Below are 24461 nucleotides of genomic sequence, written 5' to 3'. Positions count from 1 at the left end.
TGTTTACAAAGTGCTTTGTGCAATAATTTAACATTGGCAAAATAAGCACCCAAAACATGCAGCAGATGGCAGTGCAGTAAAAGAATAGCGTGTAATCCTCTGATCGGCCCGCAGAGGGCAGCAACACGCTTAAGTGTCTCAGTCTGCCATAAAGTAAAAAGGAGAAGAAGAAGCTCTGACCTGCTGGTTAGGTTGGCGGTGTTTTCTTGTGTTTCCCCCCTAAATACTTAACGTTAGCGAAGATGTCGTCAACACAGTTAAACAGAAAATGATTTCCAGTTTGCAAAGAAAAAACAGAATTCATCTTGCGGTGGATATCTAACCCACTAAAGGTAACGTTAACGTTTCAGAGAGTCGTTAGACGCTGCTGACATTTAGTTAGCTAACGTTACCGGTTAGTGGCTAATATCTCTCTGAATAGGTAACTACAAACACGCACTGAAAGTCAGCAGTTATCACTAGCTTGCCAATCCAGCTAGCTGCTTTGAGTCATTTAGGAGTGTTGTGTCCTTTCTGATCACATTAGGCACACGGGAAATGAAGGTAAAAGTGAAGCAGTGGAACGGAGTGGCATCCTGGCTGTGGGTGGCCAATGATGAAAACTGTGGGATCTGCAGGATGTCCTTCAATGGCTGCTGCCCCGACTGTGAGTAAACCCGAGCCAACCGGCCGTGGTCTCTGCAGTGTAGCTCACCACCCTGTAAACTAACAGGGGCATAGGTGGGAGCTTAAAGATATGCACAGTGTGTCTTATAATCCACGCATCTACTGTATATTTTGTAGAATAATGTGTACAGGCTACTGGATGGACTCAGCATGTATTGGGCCTCGTCCAACCTGATACTTACAACACTGTCATTGTCTTACCTATGCTCAGTGTCTCCTACAGTATTATAATGATGTTATTATATTGTTATACTTAATTATTATACTTTTAATATATTTTTACTTTTGTATGTCGTTATACTTTTATTTGTGGCTCCACTGCACATTGTTTTAAGGTTATATCTATTTGTTTTATACTGTTGTACCCTTGTTTTCTGTTTTCTATGCTTTAATTTTGTGAAGCACTTTGTCCACTCACTGTTTTGAAATGTGCTGTACAAATGAAGGTTTGGAACGGCTGTCAAACACAATAACACCCTGGATATACTGTGGCTATTTGCTATAATGTTAAACTGTCATTCCAGGTAAGGTTCCAGGGGATGACTGTCCGCTGGTCTGGGGTCAGTGCTCCCACTGTTTCCACATGCACTGCATCCTCAAGTGGCTGAATTCCCAGCAGGTCCAGCAGCAGTGTCCCATGTGCCGACAGGAGTGGAAGTTCAAAGAATGAACTTAGAGAGGCAGCGCTGCTACGCGCCTTACAGAGACTCAGAGAGGCTGCAGTTACAGTGGCCTATTCTTGCAGTTTTTTGCATTTTTGTATCAGTTGTATATAACCATATTTTTATGTTTTTGTACCCCTCCATCTGATCTGACATTTGCTAATCGTTGTTGAGGTTGTATTCTGTTGACAGACACAGTTATTGAGTGAATAAATCCTAAATCATTGTACTGAATGGCTGCTGCTTTGCATTGTAAGTGGGCGACGTCTTGCTTCGTCAGTCTGGTTGATTACCCCAGAAACTGCCATTTCAGAGGTCATGAAGCAAACGACTTGGACTTCAAATGTGCTATTGAAATTCATTATGACTTTAATCCCTCTTGATGGGATTAACTACATTGCATTGTGTATCCTGCAATAATCCTCAAGAGGCACTTAGGTCAGATATTTCAACTGAAAGGGGTTTGGAGATGTGGTTTCACATTTGGCCATTGAAACTATGCACACCCGGGCATTTATGTCAGCTTTTTACAGAAACCAACACTTGCTTTAATTTCCTCATGTCTTACCTGTCTCTTTTAAAACCTTATGAACATAGCCCAAATTGACGACTGGTCCAAATAACCAGCATTGATTTGATGCTGTAGCCTTTCTAAAGATTTGTTTCAGACAAATGATCAGTCTGTCTACTTTGAGTATTGGCAATTGAAAGTGAATCAGTGCAGTTTTTTCAACAGGTTTTTCGCTTCACATTGTGCAGGGAAGTGTGGAAATGGTAGACGAGCTGAAGGGTATTTTTGTTATAGACTTTATTTAGAAAAATAAGTATTAAAAGTGTTTGAGATATACAAACAAAGCCATTCAAATACAGTCAACTCACTCTTAAACTGAGCAGGAAGCAAAAACTAAGGTTTTACAAAATTCTCATTTTAGGCTTATATCTGATCAACTGAAAACAGAAAATTGCTGTGTGGTAACAGGAGATTAAACAAGTCTATAATTTTTCTAACCGTAGTATACGGCAGTGTGCATGCAAGGGTGCAGATGATTTGGCAGCAACAACAGTTTCAGGTTTCACAACATTCAGAAGCCCTGCTAATCCCACAGACATGCCAAAAATAAACATACACAACTGAAAATCTCTCTCTACAAAACTGGTTCTCTTAATTCACAATAGTATTAAAAAAAAGTACAAAAGCTTTATGTGCTGCACCAGCAAAGAAAAGGAAATCTGTGGCACTGGAGATTGACCAGCAAAAGTCCATTCCACTCTCAGGAGGCAGCCGCCCGATTCTGTCAGCCCTCCTGCTGAGTCCCTGACCTCCAGTCCAGTTCAGAAATTCAGGATGTTGAAATGATTTGTCCATTGCTGTAGAGCAGCCAGGGCGACTGGGAAGCAGCTTTCAGTAGAGTTTGTGGTTTAAAAAAGGCAGGTGAACTTAGTTGTCGTTAGCCAGCCCAAACAGCTCCAGCAGCTCCTTGTTCTCGGGGTCGATGAGGTCGGCCGGTTTCTCCCCACACTCGTTCTCGAGCTCGTGGTCGGCGCCCAGGGAGAGGAGGTAGCTGAAAGAAACAGAATATAACCTCGTTAAGTAAAAAGAGAGATCAAATGCTGCTGCTTGTGCTGAAATGAGCCACGTTGGCCAACATAAAGCGAGTTTCTGCCATGCTTCGGTGTCAGGAAGGTCAGCGAGGTGCAAGAATGCAGCAGATCTCGCAGCTTCTCTTTCCTCTGTGGCGTAGAAGGGCTTCCAGCCAATGTGTGAGCGTGTGTTGGTGTGTTGGCCATGTAAGTGCCTGTCAACGTGTGAACATGTAGTGTGAGCTGCCTCCTACCGACTCCAATGTGAGAGAAATCAGATGCGTCATCAGCAGCTGAGCTAAAGACATTTACAGGGATATGGCACCTGCATCGTCAGTACCAATGCCTCGGTTTCCCAAAAACTTTTCTACAAGCTTTTAGAGTGAGATGTGTAGAGCTTTGACCAGTCCAGTGACTTAACTGTTTTGTTAGTATGATTACACAGACTAGATGCTCACCGTGCAATGTCTGGGAAGCCGTCGCTGCAGGCCATGTGGAGAGGAGTCCATCCCTCCTCGTCCAGTTGGTGGATGTCTGCTCCATACTGGACCAGCAGCTTCACACACTCCAGGTTCCCAGACAGGACGGCCTCATGGATGGCAGCCATGCCTGCAATGAGAAACACCATTAGGTCAATCTTGTAACTGCTCAGAAACACTGCTTCATTGATGGAGATGATCTATAAACCAATCAGTTGAAACTGAATTTCTAACTGCACAAACATTTCACATCCAGTCTGAAGATCAGTTACTTGAGTGATTTCTCGTGCCTCACCTGAGTGGTAGATGGTGTCCAGACTGACTCTTCTGGCTCGCATGAAGCGTCCGATCCTCTCCAGCTCGCCCTGTCGCACGTAGTCCTGGAAGACGATGTCATTGGGGAAGTGGACGTTGCGGATTGGCTTCAGGGAGGCAGAGTTGTTGCAGGTGACTGGGACTGGGATGCCACAGTCCTTGGAGAAAGCCTCAATTCCCATGGTCTGGGGGCACTGGTAGTACTTCATCCTGGTCAGATTTAGACTTAACTTTGTACTTGGTAAAAAAAAACTGGCCAATTCCAGCAATCTTCCTACAATAAGTTCAACTTCCTTCAACCCTTAAAACTCAAAGCAGAAGACTTTCTTAAATTAATAGCTGAGAGCTGAGTCTGTCCCCTTCAGAAAGATCAGTCAGCGTTTCCCTCTGTGCTTCTCTTGCTGTTCAGTGTGCATCAAGAGTGGAGCTTCTCGTCTGAAGGCCAGGGACCTTCGCGTAGACCTCTATATACTCTCTGCTGGGCTATTTTAGGACCAGACACCTCACAGATCCAGTGGCAGGAATTGGAGAATGAGTGGCCCTCTAGTCAGGCCCCTCCCCCTGACCTGTCACAGGCCCCGGATACGGCTCATATCTCCAGCCATGACAGCGAGTAACCTCTGCCTCTGTTTTCACCCCCCCGTACCCTGATGCTGCCCACTCAAGATGCATTACAGCTAGTGGTGAAATGCCACCAGCTGGGAGGTGGGAGGGGGGCGGGGGTGAGGAAGCTTCTAGTAAACACAAGGCATAAAAGTGGTTTATTGTCAGAGGATGCCAGTGCCAACTGCAGGGGCAGGGAGAGGTGAAATGACTCGTCTAAGGCTGTTGAAAATAAACAGCACTGACGTAAACAATGTGAACCGTCTGGAAGTCTCCTCAGTCATGTACTATGTATGTCACTGATGTGAGGATGGGTAATGGTCATTTCCAAATGACTTTATGGTTTTCATCATCCTCCCTTAGGAAGCAAGATGTCAAAGGGGAAAACCACTTTCAGCATTCAAATATGGCATTGCTGAGGAGAAAGGAAGAGTTTGGTCTGTATTTGTGAATATTTGCTAGTATTTTCTATGGCCAGAAATGAGCGAAAAAGAGTCTGTCCTGAACATGACGTGCTCTCATGACAGCATACTTCCATAGAGTGAAGTGGCAATGATGTAAAAGGACTGATTTTCATGGTTCAGACCTGAGCTCATTTGAATGCAATTAAGACATACTGTTAGTCTCCCATTGATTATCCTGGCACTACACTGGTGTGGCATCACAGGTTAGATTCTTGGTTCCCTTTGGAAGAGTTGTTCATCTTCATAAATCCTTATTAGGTTGTTTTAGGCTGAAAAAGTAACTTAAATTCTAAGATTGTGTGGCATTTTCCTTCAATATGGCGCATGTGTAGGTGAATTTCTCTGACATATATTCAAAGCTGCATGTTTCATCTTTACCATCACCAGAAATCTGGAGTTGCAGTTCAAAATCAACAAAGCTGAACACAAATGTGATTTTTTTTTAACAGTTTTTGTTTATTGGCCACCATTTCACTTTTCCACATCAAATTGGATATGATGGAATGCTTTGTTAAGTTTCCCCCACCCCTGTACAGCTGTCAAACCCCATCACCCTGCTCTACTCAACCCTCCCCTACCTGCCAAATGCAACAGGATAATACCACAAACACACAGTACATTCATAACCCCGTCCCTGGACTACAAGAAAAAAGGGACGCGTCATTCAAGTCATCACACCTACTCGCACACACACAGCAATCTTTACATCACACACACACACAGCATACCACACACTCTCACACACACACACACCTCTGTGGGGACGAGGGCATTGGGTAGAGCCAAAAGGATGCAGGAGGTACAGTATGGGTGAGGGGCGGGGCTGTTCAACTGTTCCCTCCCCTCTTCTGACTTAATGGACACTTCTCTCAGACCGACCTGTCCCACAACACCTACCCCAATGAAAACACAGTTCCCCTTTAAAGTAACAATCTCTGCCTACTTTAGTAACCATGATGAATCTCTGACTGGCATGAATGCAGTGCAACCCATCAGAACTGTTCCAGGCTCCTAAAAAACATCCCAGGTCTGAGAGTGTGTCCAACAGGCCAACTCTGCCCCAGCAAGGCCAACTGGCTACAGCTGGGCACACTGGTACATCGCTAAAAAATATGACAAATCCTAAATTAAAAAAGAAAAGCTTTATAGTGAAAATAATATAATTAAATAAAATAGGATTTTCCCCCCCAAAAAAGTTAACCTTTTTTCCTTTTAGAAAATAGTCAGTAGCCGTGCAGAAATGAGGAGACTGAACTGAGAGAAAAGCATGATTTTGGAAAGAGAATGAAGACAGTGAAAACAAAGCAAGACCCCGCCCACCAAAAAAAACAATTGGTCTCAGCTACAGATGCACAATATTGCTTTTGGGAACGCCCTTTGTGCTACACTGGACACGCTCAGTGGATTGTATTTTATTGAACGCGTTACAAAATAATAAAGTATCTTTAAGATGGCCCCTAGTCCCCTGAGAGATCAGTCCTTACAAAACCACCATACAAAACTCTGGTCCTCAGAATTTCTATCAAAGGGATAAGAACATTGGCAGCCCCCCCTTACCTACAAATACAGGTTACACCACTAAATTAGCTCATACCCATACTGAACAATGGCAGGGTTTTTTTGCAGGGAGGGGAGCAGATTCGACAGGAAATTGCAGGAAAAAAACAAAAAAGAAAATCGAAAACTGGATATCTCAATGCCATTTTACATTTGGTTTGAAATATACAAGGCAAACAGTTGATGTGGAGGTTGGTAGAGAAGGCATTGAGGTCTCCCATAGAGGTGGTGCGCTGTTCCACTGAGTTCCCCCAGGTGGGACGAGACAAGTCTGGCCAGAAGTTACGAGGTTGGAGAGGTGGCTGGCCCGGAAAGCACTGCCACGCCACTGATGGACTGACTGACTGACTGGCGGGCTGGCAGGCAGGCCGGCTGACTGACTGAGAGGCAGTTAAAGGGGGAAGTATTAATGTTCACAGGACAGGGAAGGTCCACAAGGAAGTGAAGGTGGTGATGGCGCTCGGTTGGAGGGGTTGGGGCGGGACTCGTCTCTCCTCTCTCCTCTGCCAGCTCTTATAACTCGTCGTGTCCGTCCTCACCATCGGAGTCCTCGTCCTGGTCTGCGTCTTCCACATCCTCCATACCCTGGAGGGCAGAGAGGAGAGGGACATTAATACACAAAGAGAGTTATACATGACAGAAACTTTGAAATCTGTCAAGAGAGCTTGTTAGGTGCAGCATAAACCAGACCTGACAGTTGCACGCGAGATGCACAATTAATAAATTCAATGTAAAAGACAACTGTCACCAGTCTCCTAGGAGTCTCTAGATCAGAGGTTCTCAAACATTTTGGCTCATGATCCCAGGCTGCACATGCAGAGTGATGAACAGTTCAACCATTTCATTATCAGGAGGAGGCCAAGAAGCTGAAAAGTTTTCAGTATTTCACGAGAAAAAAAAAAGCAAAAATTAGAGAAAATCCCATAAATCATCTCGCAACCCCCCGAAATTATTTCACGAACCCCAGTTTGAGAACCACTGCTCTAGATGAGTGGAGAAGCTAGATGAAGCTTCAATGTTGGTTGCATTACAAGTGCAAGGTGCATTCCCAAATATTTTCATGGTGGTAACTACTGGGATATGTATTAATTTTAGATGATGATTATGACAATATTATGCATCATCTATTAAAAAAAAAACCTCAGACTTAAAAACTGACTTGCCTACTAGATCCCTGTACATACTGGTAATCGTCAGGAGGGTATGACACACTAACTTAAAGGCCCTCTGAGCAAATCAAATCGTTCATCACTGTCGGCAGAAGGTGTAATCAATACCGCATCATAACCAAGACACCGCATATAGCATGACATCTTCGTTTTGCAAGGCCGTTGCCTCATGTCTGCTGAGAGGGTGGGTGGGGCAAAAAGATGCGTCAGATACAGGAAGGGGCGAGTGTTGACTGCAGCGCTGCACGTGCCAACTTTATCTGCAGGCTCGGGTCTCCGGGGAGCGCCCGGCAAAACAGCAACGACAGCTGCCACAGGCATTAGTGGACGGCAGTCAACTGTTCTGCAATTAGACTTCTGAGAAGGGGGTGTGACGGCGGTAGTGGTGGCGTGGAGTAGAAGCGTTTTAGTAGACAGAGGGCCCAGGCTGGTTTAAGCAAGATCGCCACTGGGTATTGGATGCAGGCAGCAGCGGTCTTAGCACACAGCAAGGTGTCAAACCCCAACATCCATCCTCTGAGGAAAACATCACTGTATCTTGGTGCTCAGTGGGTTAAAGATGCAGAGGTGGGTCGATTTGTTTGCATTGGAATTTTCACCAAAATAGATGCCATGTTTGTGTCACCTAATCTCTACATATAACCTTGGCAAACTGCATTTTCATGATATGGTTGTTAGATGTTAGTTCGCTTACCCCCCCCCCCCCAGTTTAGATTAATCAACAAAAAGCTCAGTCAACTTCTTTATGGCGTGCTCATGCTTGTGATGGAGAATCACTACTTTTGATTTTGGTGACCAGTTTTTCTCTACTGTCCATCTTCTCATTATGCACCTTTAACGGGTTTAAGAAACGCACTATTCTGGCACACTTTCTGGAGAACAAGTTTTATTCTAATGTCCAGCTTTGTCCAGGTTTTGTTTGTCATGGCTACCCAGAAAGTGGGTCAATTCTAAGGTTACAACCTAAAACCCTCACAGGAGTCGGTCCCATGTGTCTATTTTGGGTAGCTTTCAGGATGCAAACTATCCTTCCAAAAAGCACTGGGGTTTCATTGAGAGAATGTGTGTGCGTATGTATCACTATGGAGACTCAAATCCAAATCTGGTTTCTCAACTCTCATGGACAGTTTCATATCAAGACTTAACACCAAAAAAGGAGATTTGAAATATATACAACATGCAAACATTTGCCTTGGTGGACATTTTAGAGTACCAAAGGTGATGTTCCCGAGGTACAGGTACATTTTCTGGTTCAACACCTTCAGCAGTACTATGAAATACAATTTTTGTGTGAAAGTCTGAGCAATAAAAACATTCTCTGAACCCCCAGCATCCAATTCATTGCCCATGAAACCGCTCCAGAAAAGGTCTTTTGATGGCTTCAAATGTTTATGAAGCTGTCTGAAAGATATTGCTGTCCAAGAAAAAAAAATGCAGCCTTTTATGAATTAGAAATTATATTAGCCAATACTGTAAAATTTTTGGATTCTAGTGGGCAGTATACTTGGTGTAGAAACTAATTTTGGCAGGGTCTTATGGACAAAATGACACGTTTGCATGAGAAAAAAACCCCAAAAGCCCCACATTGGCTTTGGACTCCAAAGTGTGCACAGGATTGCTGGCCGCACAAGTCAAATTCTTTGCACACCAACTTTGTAAGCCTCCTTTACGTGGCTCGTCTCCAAAGGATAAAATACGGGGAGCCAATACCTCAACTGGCATCAACAACAGATTATTAGCCTAGCTACATCCATCAAAGGTCAGAGAGACTCAGCAAAATCTAGTGAGCAGTTCAGACATTTGTATGTAATGGGCTTTTTAATAAAAAAAACTGCTATGAGTTAATTTTGTCTGTTTCCCTGAGAAGCTTGAAAGGGACAGACTAGAAGTTTAGTTCTTTATAAATGAAGGCTTGTAATTGTAGTGCTTCCTGTAAGGTGAGTAACTGTGTCTAAGAGGTTAGCTTACATCCAGGTCCAGGTCTTCGTCGTCATCGTCCCCTGCTGGTGCACCGCCCTCCTTGCCACCGCTCTCCAGGAACTTGGTGAAGCCTTCCAGTGTTCTCTCCCCATTGTAGTCAATCACCTGTGGATCAGATGTCATTTCTAATAAATGTACAAGATTGTGCTTTATTCCAAACCAAATTCACATGTCCATGTCGGAGGCGTGCATAATAAGATACACCAAATCTAAGGGTGGCCTAATTGTTATGAAGACCATTCCTTGATGAAAGACCACAGATTCAACACCAAATGTATGTCCATCAACAGCCATGTGTCTTGTCAAAGTGCCCTTGAGTAAAACACTGAACCCCTTCTTGCTCACTTGTTGCTCAGTCACTCTGGACATTAGAGCATCAGCAAAATGCCCACAATGCAAGTGTAATTGTCCAGAGGTGATCTACAAGCAGTGAAATAGCAAGCAGGCCAAAGGTGTGATTGTTAAAAAGGGGTTGCCCTTCAGATCGTCCTGAAGACATTTGCAAAGCTCTACCTTCAACTCAACCCCTTTAATCTTAGTCACTTAATACGGCTGTAACGATCTGCCACACAGCACCGCATGGCTAGCTGTATCCTTTCTTGGCCGCCTCCTGGCTCTTTTGCATGCTTCATTGAAGTAGGGTCATGGGCTAAACCCCAGACCTACTAAGGGGCATCCCCAGTACATACCACCCATTTAAGACTGCTGAACTCTGCCACTGTGGCCTCCGTCTAGTCAGTCTATAAAGCTGAAGGCTGGCATGAGAACGCCTGGTAAACAAAGGCACGTGACGGGGTGAGGCGGGTGCATGCCGAGCGGAGAGTCTCAAGTGAGTGAAGTCATCAAGCAGGAATCTATATAGAAATAAGAGAGGGTCGAACGCCAACATAATGGTGGAGTAACTCGCTAGGCCAGCAGGCTCAGGTTTCGGCACGTGGTTGGCGCTGCTAAATCAAGAGGCCCTAATGATATTGGGGGGCCCCTATGGCAATTATTTTAGCAGATCAAAATAATCACCCAGATCATCATAACTCACAACTGTAATGCCGCGAAATGAAGAAAGGAAAGCTGATATTAAGGGTGGTAGAGAGACAGATGGATGGATGGTTGGATAGATGGGCAATCGGCACAGGTGGAGATGTTTACAGAAAAGGCCAAGATCCTTTATGAGGTGATACTCTGTGTCAAGGAATTTAATCAAGGCTCAGCTTTCAAAAGGAAGACATGCTGATATGTTTAGCAAACTGTTGCTTCCCTTTTCAGGAAAATTAGTCATTATGAAAATATACTTTCTTGTCCTGAAGGTTAGAAAGACAGAGAGACCAATGTTGGGAGTGGTGGACCTATACTGTTAATGGGGCATCACCTTGCGCTCCGCTCCTGCAGGGAAGAACTTGAGTGTGGGGAAGCTGTGGACTTTAACTGTCTCAATCTCATTGGCTGTGGAGTCCATCTTAGCCACAACGGTGTCAGCGCTGTCCTTGTACTTCTCTCCCAGCTTGTCCCAGATGGGGGCCAGCTGCTTGCAGTGTCCACACCAAGGTGCATCTGGAATTCCGCAAAAAAAGAAAAGAGTGGGTAAGTGTTGAATCTTTACTGACAAAATACATACATGAATTTGGCTTTAAAAATAGGCTGAATACTGATCTATTATAGATTTAGCAGCCCTCTCAATAACCTTTGGCAGATTCTCAAAGATATCAAATGGTTGCCAGTTAGCTTAACAGGCTAAAATAGATGAAATATTAAGCATTTTGCTCCCATCTTAATTTGTTTTTAGACACAATCTGTCACAATCTTCAATTTAGGGAGACATGGACAATTCATGTAACTTCCATATTGCTTTTGATATCAAACAAACTAAAATGACATTCAGGAAAACCAGAATCAATGTCTCAACAAACAACTGGATTCCTTAAAATGATGTCAACTGCAAGGGCAATATTTTTCCAGAAATTTTAAATGTTTGTGAATAGATTATTAGGGGAATTTTCTAGCCAGTAAATTAGGCACTTTATTTATAAGGCTTTGTAAATCCAGAGCCAAGATGCCTACAAAAATAATCACACATCAAAATTAATTTCCCTGATTAACACTGCACGTGGAAGTGCAATGTCATGTCAGCAGCTACATTTTAGTTTATTCATGGATGTGATTTATTGTGCTGCTCTAACACAGTTATTTTTACTCTGATGCCCATAGACACAAACACAGAAATAGAAACAATAATGTATTGTGCATCTGTTATATATATATATAGCATAATTTATACAACAGAAAGCAGTAGGAATAGTATATTAGCTTTCCAGCAGCCCATTAAATTAAGCTCCAGTTGATAGAGCCTGGATGTTAGGTTTCAGACAGGTGTGCCCATCCCCACACTCTCATAGCTGGAAGCAGGCAAACACGCTCAAAGCACGACACGTGCAGCCTCAGCTTCATGCCCTTGCTCCCCTTTGACTGGCCAGGAAATTCCCCCCTAACCAGTCAGGGAATACGGGCCTACCCCGCTGTGCATGACTGATCATGAGCTGTATTAGAGGCCCAGCCATGGAAAATTCCTCCAAAAATAGTGCAAATTTGGATGTGGATCACCATAAAACTCCTCCGGCAACTGTATTTAACCTGATATATCTTCAGCGTCAGAGTCCGATGACAAATTAATTTGCGGGGGTTGGCTGAGAGGGCATGAGCCCCTAGCATCAACTCTTAGGTATTTGGAGAAGGCTTAGCACGGGCAAAGTAAAGACGGGTAAGATTCGAGTTTCAGACACTGGAGCTAGCAGTTTCCCCACCTATGAGGTGCAATCAAGCTAGAGTGCCAGCTGCTGAATATTTTGCCCCCTGTTTACCATCTCAGCTTAAAAGATTTATTAACAATTATGTTTTTTTTAAAAATATGATTCAACTGTCAAGGTCTGCTGGCTCCCTGGTCATGAGGACGACAATGTTTGGTATCGATATTGAAGAGATAGGAGGAGGATCTTACAAAACTCAACAAAGACGTTCTTATTGGCATCAAAGACGACCTCCTCGAAGTTCTTGCCGACCAGGACCTTGACAGGGGTTTTGTCCCAGTCTTCAGGGATGTCCTGGCTCATGAGGTGGGGCTGTGAGAGAAGAGATTTTTAGTGTTGAACTCATGGTACTGATTCTTCAATGTCAACAGTATGGCACAGCACATTCTCAAGTCTAGAGCTCAATGGATAGAGCATGACATTAACAAGATTAGGGGTTTGATTCCCCATTGTGGCCACCCATACAATAAAATGCAGGCACCCAGCATTTTGGGTAAAAGTGTCCTACAGCTGCTATGTCCCACCTATCTTAACGTCACAAAGTCATAGAAACCGTTGAAACTAAACCTGTAGCTTACATGCGCTGCCATACGTACTCGCCCACTCTTGTTCTCACCTTGAGTTTTCCCTCAGTGAAGAGTGTGCAGAATTTGGTGATGCTCTCGGCGGTAATGTCGTCACTCTCGGGCTTGTACTTGGTCATCTCATCTTCCAGGGTGATGAGGCGGATGGCGGGGCACTCCTCCTTCTTCAGGCCGAAGAACTCCAGGATGCGCTGGTTGTCATCCACATCGCTGTCGATGAAAATGAACAGGATCTGGACAGGGGAGGTGGAAGAAGTGGTTAATATTCGACTTTATCTGAACCAGACCTCAAAATATCTCTTCTGAGCAAAGCCATAGGATTTAAGATGTGTGTGAAATGCAAACAGAATGCACATCAGTCACATTTCCTTGGTGTAGGAAATTGAATTCAAGGCCCTACTAAAAGGCTCAGACAAGTGCATCTCAGGTCCGTTCAGACAGTCTACCCACCTGACCCTTGAATCCCTCTGCGGCTTTCTTGAATTGGTCCATTTTGTCCTGGAAGTCTGAAGCAGCTTTGGGCAGAAACATGAGGATGTGGGACTTGATCTCTCCACCGAAGATTTTAGGGGCAGTCTGCAAAAAAACAGAAAAATACATAAGTTTGACATTTGGAGAGCAAAGCCTTAGAATTTGTACTGTATGTTGTTAAGAGGAGGTGGTGAGGGCAATCCAAGTACAATCAGAGAATGACACTAGATAAAGAACAATGAGGAACAAGGTATTGTCTGCACTTTCTCCTTTGAGAAGACAGCACAGAGCTGCAGGACGTCATCTGAGTTGTTGAAGTTAAATGTGCACGGCCTCAACCATTACCTGCTCAGTGAACTCAATGACCAGAGGCAGCTGGTTGGCCTTGATGAAAGCCAGGAGGTTTTCTTTGGTCAGCTCTCCGTCAAAGGTATTGCGGCCCTCATCAAACTGTGGAGAAAAAAAACACATGGAAACTTTTAGGTGTGGGCCAAAATTCAAATATTACCCATCCAGCTGGTGTCCTGTCTAGTCTGCCTGTGAACACCAAACTTAACATAGATTTACCAAACAAGCCACTTAAAATCCCCTGGTAACCCCCCAGCTGAAGGAAGAGCCAGTAGACCAAACTGAGTTTTATTGGGTGTTAAGAATAGCAGTGATAAAGTTGTGCCAGGCAGCTTTTACTGGCACACAAAGGGAAAAGGTGGATGCGTAGGTGGGGGCATACTGCCAGCCTTGTGGGCACTGATCAAGGCTATGAAACTCAAGCCCTAAATCCCAATTGTAATAAACAAGTCAAAGAACCCCAGCTGTTTATTAAAAACAAGCCCTTGCTTTGGGACCGTTTGCTTAACTGTGGGCAAGGAGCCGACATGTCAGCGGTGTTTGCGCCAGGGTAAGGTTACAAACCCGGATCAGGAGCCAGACAATGGTGGCAGGAGGAGGGGGGGAGCATTTGTCCAGGTGCCAAGATGAAGGAAACTCATCTATAACTCATTAGGGAAGGAAGGATTGAGCATGGTAACATGTTAAGATGTTTAGGGTTTGTCAGTTCTTGCTGAATCCCCATTTTGATCGTCTGTTTGCGGAACAGCTTAAGAGTTGAGGAACCGTCATATTGAAACTGGTTTTACAGATTATAGCAAACCAGGATAGGGGTTTATTTTCTATTGTGAAGTGATATTGGGAAGCATTTATGGGGTTAATTTCCTCAAACCCCTTCACATTAATAAGTTGCTTAACACTTATGGGTGGACACTCTGGACCTTGACCTATCTCAGCCGAATCCACATGCTGATTGAGATATGGTTTTGTCGATAAGAAAACCTAAGTGATCTCTGACCTACTCTGCAAGAGATGGTGCAGTCAATATCTGGGGTAAAAGACAAGCATCACCTCTGTCACATCAATCACAGACCTTGGGTACATTTAGCAATGAGGGGCAGGAAGAGTGAAAAGACTGCTGATTTTCACTAAAAAACGAAGGCATTCAGCTGCCATTCATTCATCCACTGCCCATAAGTAGTGAGGCTGGTTAAAGGAAGCATCATCACCTTACACAGTTGTTAACCATACAGGCATTAGCTTAACATATCGAAGTGATTTGCTAGACAAGTCAAGCATTAGGCCCAAAGACAGGCACAAGTCAACAGCATTCATGGACCTCACTGCATTGAAGTCCAAAGGACCTAGATTAGCAACGGAGACCAGATACTGCGGTAAAATATGAGGTCGACAGCATCATGTTACCTGGCTGAGACTGGGGTGTAGATGATAAAGCACTGGGCTGTCTTCAGCAGCCTCCCTTTATATGCCCATATTCATGTGAGGGGTATGTGTTTCACTCGTGATCAAAAAGGGATAGTAAGACCATAAATAATCTATTTATAATTTAGTTACAACTGAGACGGTGAGTAAATACTTAAAATAAAAATGAGAGTCAATGAGAACCATCTGATTTGAAAATCTGTGTCACAGGAGATATGATAACACCACAGTCAATCCATAGGTCTCAATATAGATTTAGATCTGTAATGTAGTGCATGTCCGTTATGTGCTTGTGTGTCACTATATGTTCAAAAGGAATAGAAGTTAATCCAAGAATTTAAAGTCACCTTCTTGAAGAGCACAACGCTATCCTTGGACACCTCGAACTTGGAGTAGATGGCATCGTCAGAAGTCATGCCGAATGGAATTTCATCTATAGATTCAGCTGCTTTCTCGAAGGCCTTGGCACCCACAGACTCAGCATCCTACAACAGCGACATGAAGACTTGTTCAACATGAAGCATATGCAACAGAGAAAATTTTAACTGCGGTATGTCTCTTGAGATGCTCTGAGGTGCTCAAAGTGAAATCAAAGCATAAAGACAAAGTTGATATCACTGTTTGTTTATTTAACTCTATTGAAGATATTGTTTAGCCCAAATCTTCTTGATTGAGCTGTTGAGACATCACGATCACAGCTTGACATTTGGATAGTTAAACAACAAAAAAAAAATGGAAGAACATGGATCTGATTTTTGTTATATGATGTTATATTTTGTTATGTTATGAAAAGGAGTAATATGTGTAAATGGCAAATCAACTATTTTGCATCAGCAATTCCCACTGTTCAAGAACCTTATCATAAGTGTGTATGTGATATAAATGCTAGACAGAGGCTTTAATGGAAGCCTGTTGCATTGGATAAATTCATCTACTACAAAAAAAACTCTAATTACACATCTTGAAGCGGTTACAGATCAAACTTTGAGAGGTCAGTGTCCCACCTTAAAGAAGCCGATGACTGCCACCTCGCTGTCAGTGATGAGAGACTCTGCCTGGGTGACCTCTGCCAGGGTGGCGACGGCCGGTCCTGTGCGCTTCTTCAGCCAGCTGATGATGTCATCTGCCTGTCTGCCAGCTGCAAGAAAACAAAGACAGTAGCTTAAGTACCTCTGCAGCTACAGGCAGCACTTAATGTGTCAGAAAGTGACTGGTTCAGGGCTAAACCTCAATGATTTTAATCACACATGAACCAAGTGATCAGCAATCAGGCTCAGTACATATTAGAGCGGGAGGATACACTTTCTGAAGTGTTTGAACATGGTTTAAGTCACATAATCCTGACTCACAGTCTGATGGAAGTACAGCCAACCACAACTCAAACAGTGCCTCAGTGGAACACATGTTTAAGTAAATTTGCACTGCCTTTACTGCGGTCAACTTGAATATGTAGAGACACAGGGACACCCTTCATAAATCTACTGGTGTGAAAGGTTAAGCACATTTTGAAAGCTAAGTACACAGCAAAAATGGAGATCAAGAATAGGCCCACAAACATATACCACTTCTGCATTTTTTATTAAGCCTTTGGTCAACAGTTTTTAGGATTTTTGATGACAATGTGTATGTGGAACTTTTTGCTCATTAGTCAATTTTGGACTCAGAGTTGAAAACCCTAGTGCCATGTTGTGGGTATTCTTTAAATTCTTATATATAAAAAATTTCAAACATTATGCATAATTTGTGCAGCTGCAAAAGAAAATCATTTACCCAACAAGTTAGATTGTTGCTATTAAATTGGACTTTTGATCGACTTGCATGTTATAGATTGAACCAATGATACATAGCAGCAACTCCATAGAGAGACACTAAAGACGAGACCAGGCATACATTTGTTGAAGTGATTCTGCCTGTGGTCTTGTACGTGCAGATCTTTAAGCCCTCAGCCAGAGAGTGGGAGAAAAAGAGTAGAGTGAGCTGGAAGCTGGATGGAGTCAGGCCAATCCTTTCCACAAAACCCTTCCCAAAACTTCCTCCTCCCTCCACACAGAGGCCAGCAGAGAAGAGGGAACGTGAAGAACTGCACATCGCACAGCTAGGCTGGGCTGAGTGAGAGCATGGGAAGAACGTGCGGAGGAGGCCCCGCCCACATTCCGTCACAGTCATGTGGAGAATAAGTGAGAAGCTCATTGGCTGACTTACTCATTATGCTGCTATGCAAGTCATATTACCAGGATAAAGGAAGTGATTAGGGCCTGGCTATGGCAGCCTTCAGAAAACAATCATCTGATTCTCTGTATCATCTATGTGCCCTGTGTTAGATAATATGAGCTCATTTGACTATGACAGATATTATCCAAGATTACATCAGTTCATTGTGAAAAAGTCTCCCATTCACTAAGGTGCTTAGGGTTTCCTGATAATGCTTTACATCAGGATCCACAGTAATTTTGAGTGATAAAAAAAAACAAGACAGACTGAACATCATTAGAAATAGGTATATGACTTAAGTCACCTACACAAACATTTAAGTTGTAATTTAGAAGTCACCTATTGACATCAAACTTGAGAGTACGAGAGTAAACAAAAACAATTAAGTACACCTACAAATATGTGCCTGATAAACAGATGTTCATACCAGTCAACAACATTAACATAACTTTGTGGGCTACGCAAGGCAAATCTGCACTGAAGAAAAACACTCAAACTCACCAGAATACTCTTTGGGTGACTCCTTCTCTCCTCCCTTGAAGAACTTGATGGTGGGGTATCCCCGGACGCCGTACTCCTGGGCCAGCTCAGTCTCCTCTGTGGCGTCGACCTTACCCAGGCGGATCGCTGAACCCTCGGCCTTCAGCATGCCAGCAGCCTTGGCGTACTCTGGGGCCAGGGCCTTGCAGTGACCACACCATGGGGCATCTGTAGGTGAGGACACACAGAAATTTAACATGATAGATATAGAGGTTTGCTTCATTGTTGCTTGGTAAACCTGATCTAGGGAGTTGATAATATTGTTGCAAAACAAAGTAAATACACAAAACATAAAAAAAACAATGATGTGACCAAGACATGGTCCTGTTCAAACAAAGCAGAGCAAAATACATGTGGAGTTCCAGTTAGCTTTGGGTGAGGTTACACTGGCCTTTTTACAGGACTAGTTTGACTGGCAACTTCAAAACAACTCCTTCATTAACGCACAACCTAGTGATCAGAGCAGGTTGCTTCAGAAAAAGGCATAATTAATCTGCTGTGGCTCTTTGGGGGGGACAGAGATAATGGATGCATGCAATGACTGAAAAACTATTGACTTGGAAGCCATGGTTCCCAGTTGTATGTTCAAAGTCTAAACAGCAATTTCCTACAACTTATCACCTAAGCAATTAGTCTCCAAATAGTCTGCCATTCTTTCAAAATGTCCGCCATTGCAACACGTCAATATTTTACAAACAACAAAACTTCCCTGTTCCAACCAACATAAACGTACAGATGAACTTCCAAAGTACACGTCAACCTAGCTCCGCATCCAACCCCCACCAAGGTCCCGCCCAGCTGAGAAATACCATACGTGGGCCAAACAAAGAATCCAACCCTCCCCTCTTGAGCTCATTGGAGACGCTTCCTCATGGCCAGCTCTGATTGGTCTACATACTTGTCTCGCTACCTCTGAATAGGTCAATAGTTTGACCAAAGTGTCTCGGGATGGGCCTGCAGGCTACAAGAAAGTGGCCCATCAAAAGATAGTGTTATCACACGTGAAAAACTAATACATATTAGGGGAATAACTTATTTCAAGATTAGAACTGCATAAACACTATAGATGGCACATCCCAACATGAAGTAAATATTTGGAAGACCAAGTTACACCAATACTGAAACCCGACAATAAGTGAACACCAGGAAACCACATAAGTAACACTATCTCCTGATAGAGGCACACGTCATGCAAATGTCTAATGCATGTTCATTCAGACAAATTGTTACATTGCCAGAATGTATGCCACATTTATTAACTCAAATTCCTTGCGCATCAGCCTTCATACAACGGTACATCTACTGCGCACTGATGTTAGATGTGACAGAGCATTTCAGGACCTGATGCTCATAATTATGGTATGACTGCGTGATCTTGACGGTTTACATGATATTGCACACACACTGACCAATGTTTCACAATGCAATATCATCAGTTGTTACAATCCTTATAATCCTGGAGTTACGGAGCAAGGATATGATCGAGCAATAACTTGTAATGCAGCTAGCTGTGAAACAAGGTGGTGAGGCTGAAGACTAGTTACGTTAGTGTACTTAAGTTTGGGAATGGCTGCTAAATTTAGCCGTTATACAGTGTGGTTCACATCGCAGGTGAGCTTACATGTTAATACCGATACTAGCACAGGCCGTGACAGACGGTTAGGTTGCCGTTAGCTAGCGAACTAATTGTTTGTCTCTATGCTACCTACCGCTAGCTAACGGTAGGCATTTATACTAACTTCAGTATTGTGGTACACCGGTAACGTTAGCATTGTTGTATTCCAGCAAGCTAGCTTACTAACTAAGAGCCACTGCTGCTAGCAAAATGTACAAAGGTTAGTCAGCTAGCCGTGATGGCAGCAGAAACAGAATAGCTTGGTACTAACAGCAGCAACTTGTCAGCCAGAAGTGTCAAAGTTTATAGCTAACGTTAGTTACGTTAATTTAGCTAGCTAACTACCCGGTCAGCCGACCAGCCTGCAGCAACCGCCCACCTTACGTACCAAGCTAATTAGAGAGAATTTTTAAATGCTACTTACAGAATTCAACGAGGATGTTGGGGTGAGCTTTCAGTGCCTCATCGAAGTTACTTTTCTTCAGCACCAGGACATCTTCTTCCTCACCGACCTCAGCCCTGCTGGCCACAGCCAGTGTGCAGAGTAGGAAAAACTTAAACATTGTTACCGTCGAGTATGCTTTCTGACAGAAAAAGGAGAGTCGTAGACACGGCTGGCTATGCTTTAGCTGAAAAATTATGCAAAGTTTTGGTCTATTTCCTTGTTTCGGTTAGGAGAGTAGCTGGTATTTGTGTCTACCGCTACTAACGTGGCATTGCGCGCAGAAACCGGAGGGGTCAGCCGTAGTGCGCATGCGCATTTATCAGGTCGAAAGCTGTTCGTGTTGAAATGTGACTGGACCGCAGCGAACGGCACCTGGAAGTGAATCCGCGGCGCTCCCCATTTACTGTTGGCATGCCTTGCATCAACCAGGGATTTTTCATCTTACTCACCAGCTCTGCATCAACTCGTGCAGATGTGGGAATTATGAAAACCTCGATTCTAAGCATAGACGTGGCGATGGATGTATTGGAGTGTAACACTTTAACAGCTTATCTAGCTTTTTATGCGCGGAATGGGGTTTAGGCTACCCATCTTTTGTGACTGACATCAATTGTTATATTAAAAGACAATTTCATAGGTACATTATAGTGAGTCGTATGAAACGGATGGATATTACGCCTATATATGGATAGGGTCTTTTGGGGGAGGGAGGGGCCATACATTAATGCTTTTATTTTCATTTTCATTCTCCATTTGAGAGCTCATTCTCTCCATTGAGTTTCATTTCATTCCAAATTGAAATATGCACCATCTGAAAAACGTGACACCCACAAAATGATTGGAGGTATGACAGTCTAACACAATTCAATTATTCAACCCCTGACCTATATTCTAGAGGATATCTGTGCTTTCAAAATACTGAACAATAAATATGAGGTAACATTTTTTCCTCAAAATGAGAAAAGAAAATTGGAAATAGAGCCCACAATTGGTTTGCCTGTAGTTGATAGAAACAGCAGTGTTTGGGAGGAGTGTGCAGGACAGGCCAAAGTCTGAGTTCAAACTAGGTCACTTGATCTTTTCAACCCCTTTGTTCTCCAGCCAAGCAACAAAGTGAAAAATCATTTTTTTGTTGAAAAATTGGTTATCACAGTATTCTTTTCTGTCTCCATTTGAGGTTAGGTTTGTAGGGAGGTTAAGACCATGGCTAGGTTTTATAAAAGAAAAAACAACAAAAAACGTTTCAGGTCAAAATTATGTCACCCTTCTGAGCTGATACTTTAGGACAGAGTCACAACGACAGACTCACTTTAAATATGGGAATTAACAAGTCAAATCAACACAAACTCTCTTTCTCCCCTCTTGTCATTGCCTTGGGGTCCTATTTTTCACCATGCTGTTTCTCTTGGAAGTGGATCCTGGAGCTATTGGTGTCTATACTAACAGAAGAGTTCAAATACACACAAGTAAGATTGGAGATGACACTGACAGGGTCTAAAGACTTTGTGGGAAAAGGAATCCAAGAGAAGCAGTTTGGCAGGTACAGTCAGTGCTCAGACACAGAGAGAGATATCGTATGGCAGGTATGGCAAGGGCGGGGAGGCTTAGGGCTCAGCATAATGCAACAAGAGCAGGGAAACTCCGCCAGGGAAATTGGAAATGGTTACGGTTCAGATAAATCAGAACAAGGAAGCAACAAGGCCATCTGTTAGGCAAAACAGGTTCAATGGACAGTCAGACAAAGATAGAGCATTTGCTTTTTTACTCTTCTTACATTTCTTTTATTTAGTTTTATTACCACTCTCTCATCTTGTTTGATTGTATGCTGGTCTGTAAAGCACTTTGTAAATTGTTTTTAGAAAAGTGCCATATAGTTATTTTAGTGGATGAATTGGGAAAGAGTGGAGAGGAAGAAACCTGTCTGGAGGGAGTTGTGTGGTGTGGAGGCAAACTGAATTAGAGTGCAACATATGATGTGTTACCATTTCCTCAAAATCCAGTCCATCTGGCTGTCCCTGATATTCAGGCATATGCTACATATTTTGTCAAGACATTAAACAAGTCTGTTCCACGGATGTTACACCTGATGTCGACATAACCAAAACAAAAGTGCTGAAGCGTCTTCCAGTAGCAAGTGAGAGCAAAAATGTTTCAAAATTAATTTGTTAGCTGATAGAAAGGAAATGTTAAAATTGGTTTTGTCTGTGAGGAAGAAGAAATTGGAACCAAAGAGCAGAAAGTAGTAAATCAATACAGAATGTTATACAGATACAGTATGTTATACATCAATACAGATGTTAAAAAGAATGATGCACTAACAAAACCTCCATAAACAAAGGATTTCATTCCACAATGCTCTAAATTTTGAAAAACAACTGCTAGCTGTAATGTATTACTCAATAATTCATATATAGGGATGATTTCATCCTCAAAAGTGTTATTTTGTGGGCAGAGGTGTTAGGTAGCTAATAGCTTCAGTACTATTCCAAGATGAGTTGTATATCAAAGTAATCCATCACTTTTTAAGAGATTTATTTATTTATTTATTTTAAATGGTGTGTATTTCATTTTCGAATGAAAAATGAACAGACTGCAATTTAAGGCCATTGTCACACCAGGCAATTTTTGGACAGTGTGCATGTAGATGGGCAACAAAGTGAGACGCAGAGTCAAAAATCCATTCAATTGTTTCCTGGCAACAAGATGTTCTAATGTGATTGAAGCAACAACGCTGAGGCCAATCATCGTTCATCAAAAGGCTCCCTGCATACCACTGCCCTACTCTAGATAGATGGCTTTGGAGCTGTTATGACAATGTGACGGCAACATGTTCAAGAAGAATAGTTTGTCGAAGTGTTTTGTGTTTTTTTTTTCAGAAATGGTAGCGTGTCTTAGATCCTTGATGTTGGTCATATCAGCATGTTACAAAGAGCATTGGTGATGTAGGATCAAGTATATAATGTAGGAGAATATGGAGAAGTAATCTTTTAAGTTTGCTAATGTCGTGTTTGCCCACAGTCTTTGCACACAAGGAGTTCAGGAAATGGCCACTATATACTCCATGGACTTTTATTTACCTTGCCATAACTACATTCTGTCAATATCCTTGCTTCTATTTCACTGAGCCAAGATGATTACAGCTCCATTTTATGATAGCAGAGAGATTGTGCATTTGGTTCATGCCTGCTCAGTAGTAGTGCTTGCAACACAGCTGCACACAGTAGTGCTTCAGTATCTCATTACATGCCTTACCAGACATTTTATTTCCAACGAGGTCAAAAAAAGATATACAAAGCCGTTCTGGTTTTGTTAAAAGCACATCATACGTGTCAAACTGCTGGCCCTCTTCAGCTTGTCAAAGCACTAAGCTCTGCGATTCTATTGGTTGAAGCGGTTTGACAGTTTCTCTTTCTCACACTTGGTTTGGCCACATGCAGTCTGACTCATGAGAGGAACAAACAACATGAGATATACACCACTTAAAAAAGTGACACCTCATCTTACAAAATGGTTTATAGTACAAAATTAAGACAAATTGTGAAAAAAATTAAAGTGTAGTACTTTATTATTACTTCATTTATAGTACTTTTATTTTCACTTTTATTTTGTCTCATCTCATTTTGTTTTTTGTGTTTCTCTATTGTCTCACCACATTGAATTTCCCTGTGTGGGTTAATACATTTGATCTAATCTAATCTATCTAATCTAATCTTAAAGTCCATGTCTGACAAACTGAATGCACATTTTCAGACTGGATCCTCTTTATTGTATGAATATCAAATGATTAACTTCAGGATTTTTTTTTTCTCAAAATGGTGTTGTACAGCATTTTGGAGATGTGTTATATGTTTGATGTTCTTTGTCAGGAGATCAAACTGTAGGTGTTCTGTGGAACTCCACACCCTTTGTGCATATTGTTCATGTTAATACTCAACAGCTCTTGCGAAGCCTGAAACAATAAAGTCACTTTTATAGGGAGAGGCTATCTGTTTGCTTTATCAAGGGCAATTTCTAAATGTAAATATTACCTTCGCTCACATGGAGTTCCACAAAATTTTGCTCCTTTTTTATTTATTTAACCTCCAAGTAACCAAGCAGGGCAGTTTAGAACAAATTGATATTCATAATGATGGTAGGGGATAGGGATTAAAATAAGATAAAAAAAAATAAAATGATCTGATACTATACTCTCTCATACCCAATTTGGGTATTTACAGTATATAGCCAGGAATTTATTAGGCAAGTAACGACTAATCTAGTATTATAGTAATCTAGTATAGTAATAATAACTAATCTAGTATAGTAGTAGGAGTATTCTTCTGTTATGAAATGTTTAGTCCAGTAAGTCTAGTGCTAGAGGAAAATTGGTGAGAGAACAGTGGTGGAGAGAACTTTTGAGCTTAATTCACTCTCTTGCTTTGCTAACTAATGAATTCAAAAGAGAAATGAATCACTTCTGTGTTTTTCCATCCATGCAGGTTCCTCTCATGGACTCTTTGGCAACCCTGGAGACCCTGGACCCCACTGAACCAGAAACAGCGTGTACAGCTA

The 24461-nt window shown here is 42.5% G+C and overlaps 3 protein-coding genes across 4 annotated transcripts; 1 reads left to right on the top strand and 2 right to left on the bottom strand.

Annotated features, from left to right (window-relative positions):
* The first annotated feature begins 159 nt into the window (after nt 1-159).
* On the top strand, nt 160-1520 carry anapc11 (APC11 anaphase promoting complex subunit 11 homolog (yeast)). Its single transcript, XM_071540296.1, has 3 exons — nt 160-332; nt 527-646; nt 1191-1520. Exons 2-3 carry the CDS (start codon nt 538-540, stop codon nt 1334-1336), a joined length of 255 nt encoding a protein of 84 aa, XP_071396397.1. The 5' UTR covers nt 160-332; nt 527-537; the 3' UTR covers nt 1337-1520.
* A 276-nt stretch (nt 1521-1796) lies between these two features.
* On the bottom strand, nt 1797-3991 carry ppp1r27b (protein phosphatase 1, regulatory subunit 27b). The gene is made up of 3 exons (XM_071540283.1): nt 3684-3991; nt 3368-3518; nt 1797-2890 (listed from the first exon to the last, which is right to left on the bottom strand). The coding sequence occupies exons 1-3, from the start codon at nt 3910-3912 to the stop codon at nt 2767-2769; spliced, it is 504 nt and encodes a 167-aa protein (XP_071396384.1). The 5' UTR covers nt 3913-3991; the 3' UTR covers nt 1797-2766.
* A 1233-nt stretch (nt 3992-5224) lies between these two features.
* Nucleotides 5225-20203, bottom strand: p4hb (prolyl 4-hydroxylase, beta polypeptide). 2 transcript variants are annotated; one of them, XM_071540328.1, is made up of 11 exons: nt 19890-20203; nt 17812-18018; nt 16104-16237; nt 15447-15584; nt 13675-13779; nt 13309-13434; nt 12891-13091; nt 12466-12586; nt 10843-11024; nt 9465-9581; nt 5225-6912 (listed from the first exon to the last, which is right to left on the bottom strand). In XM_071540328.1, the coding sequence occupies exons 1-11, from the start codon at nt 20026-20028 to the stop codon at nt 6841-6843; spliced, it is 1542 nt and encodes a 513-aa protein (XP_071396429.1). In that variant the 5' UTR covers nt 20029-20203; the 3' UTR covers nt 5225-6840. The 2 variants fall into 2 exon arrangements, with proteins under 2 accessions (XP_071396429.1, XP_071396434.1); XM_071540333.1 differs by having other exon boundaries at nt 5225-6903.
* Nucleotides 20204-24461: the final 4258 nt, after the last annotated feature.

Source organism: Centroberyx affinis, unplaced genomic scaffold (genome assembly GCF_046629955.1).
Source record: "Centroberyx affinis isolate AG114_WGS23_722 - 3 ecotype Tasmania unplaced genomic scaffold, CSIRO-AGI_Caff_v1 ptg000210l_1, whole genome shotgun sequence".
NCBI lineage: Eukaryota > Metazoa > Chordata > Actinopteri > Beryciformes > Berycidae > Centroberyx > Centroberyx affinis.
Note: the sequence above shows the minus strand (reverse complement) of the source record. Positions and strands in the feature narration are given on the sequence as shown.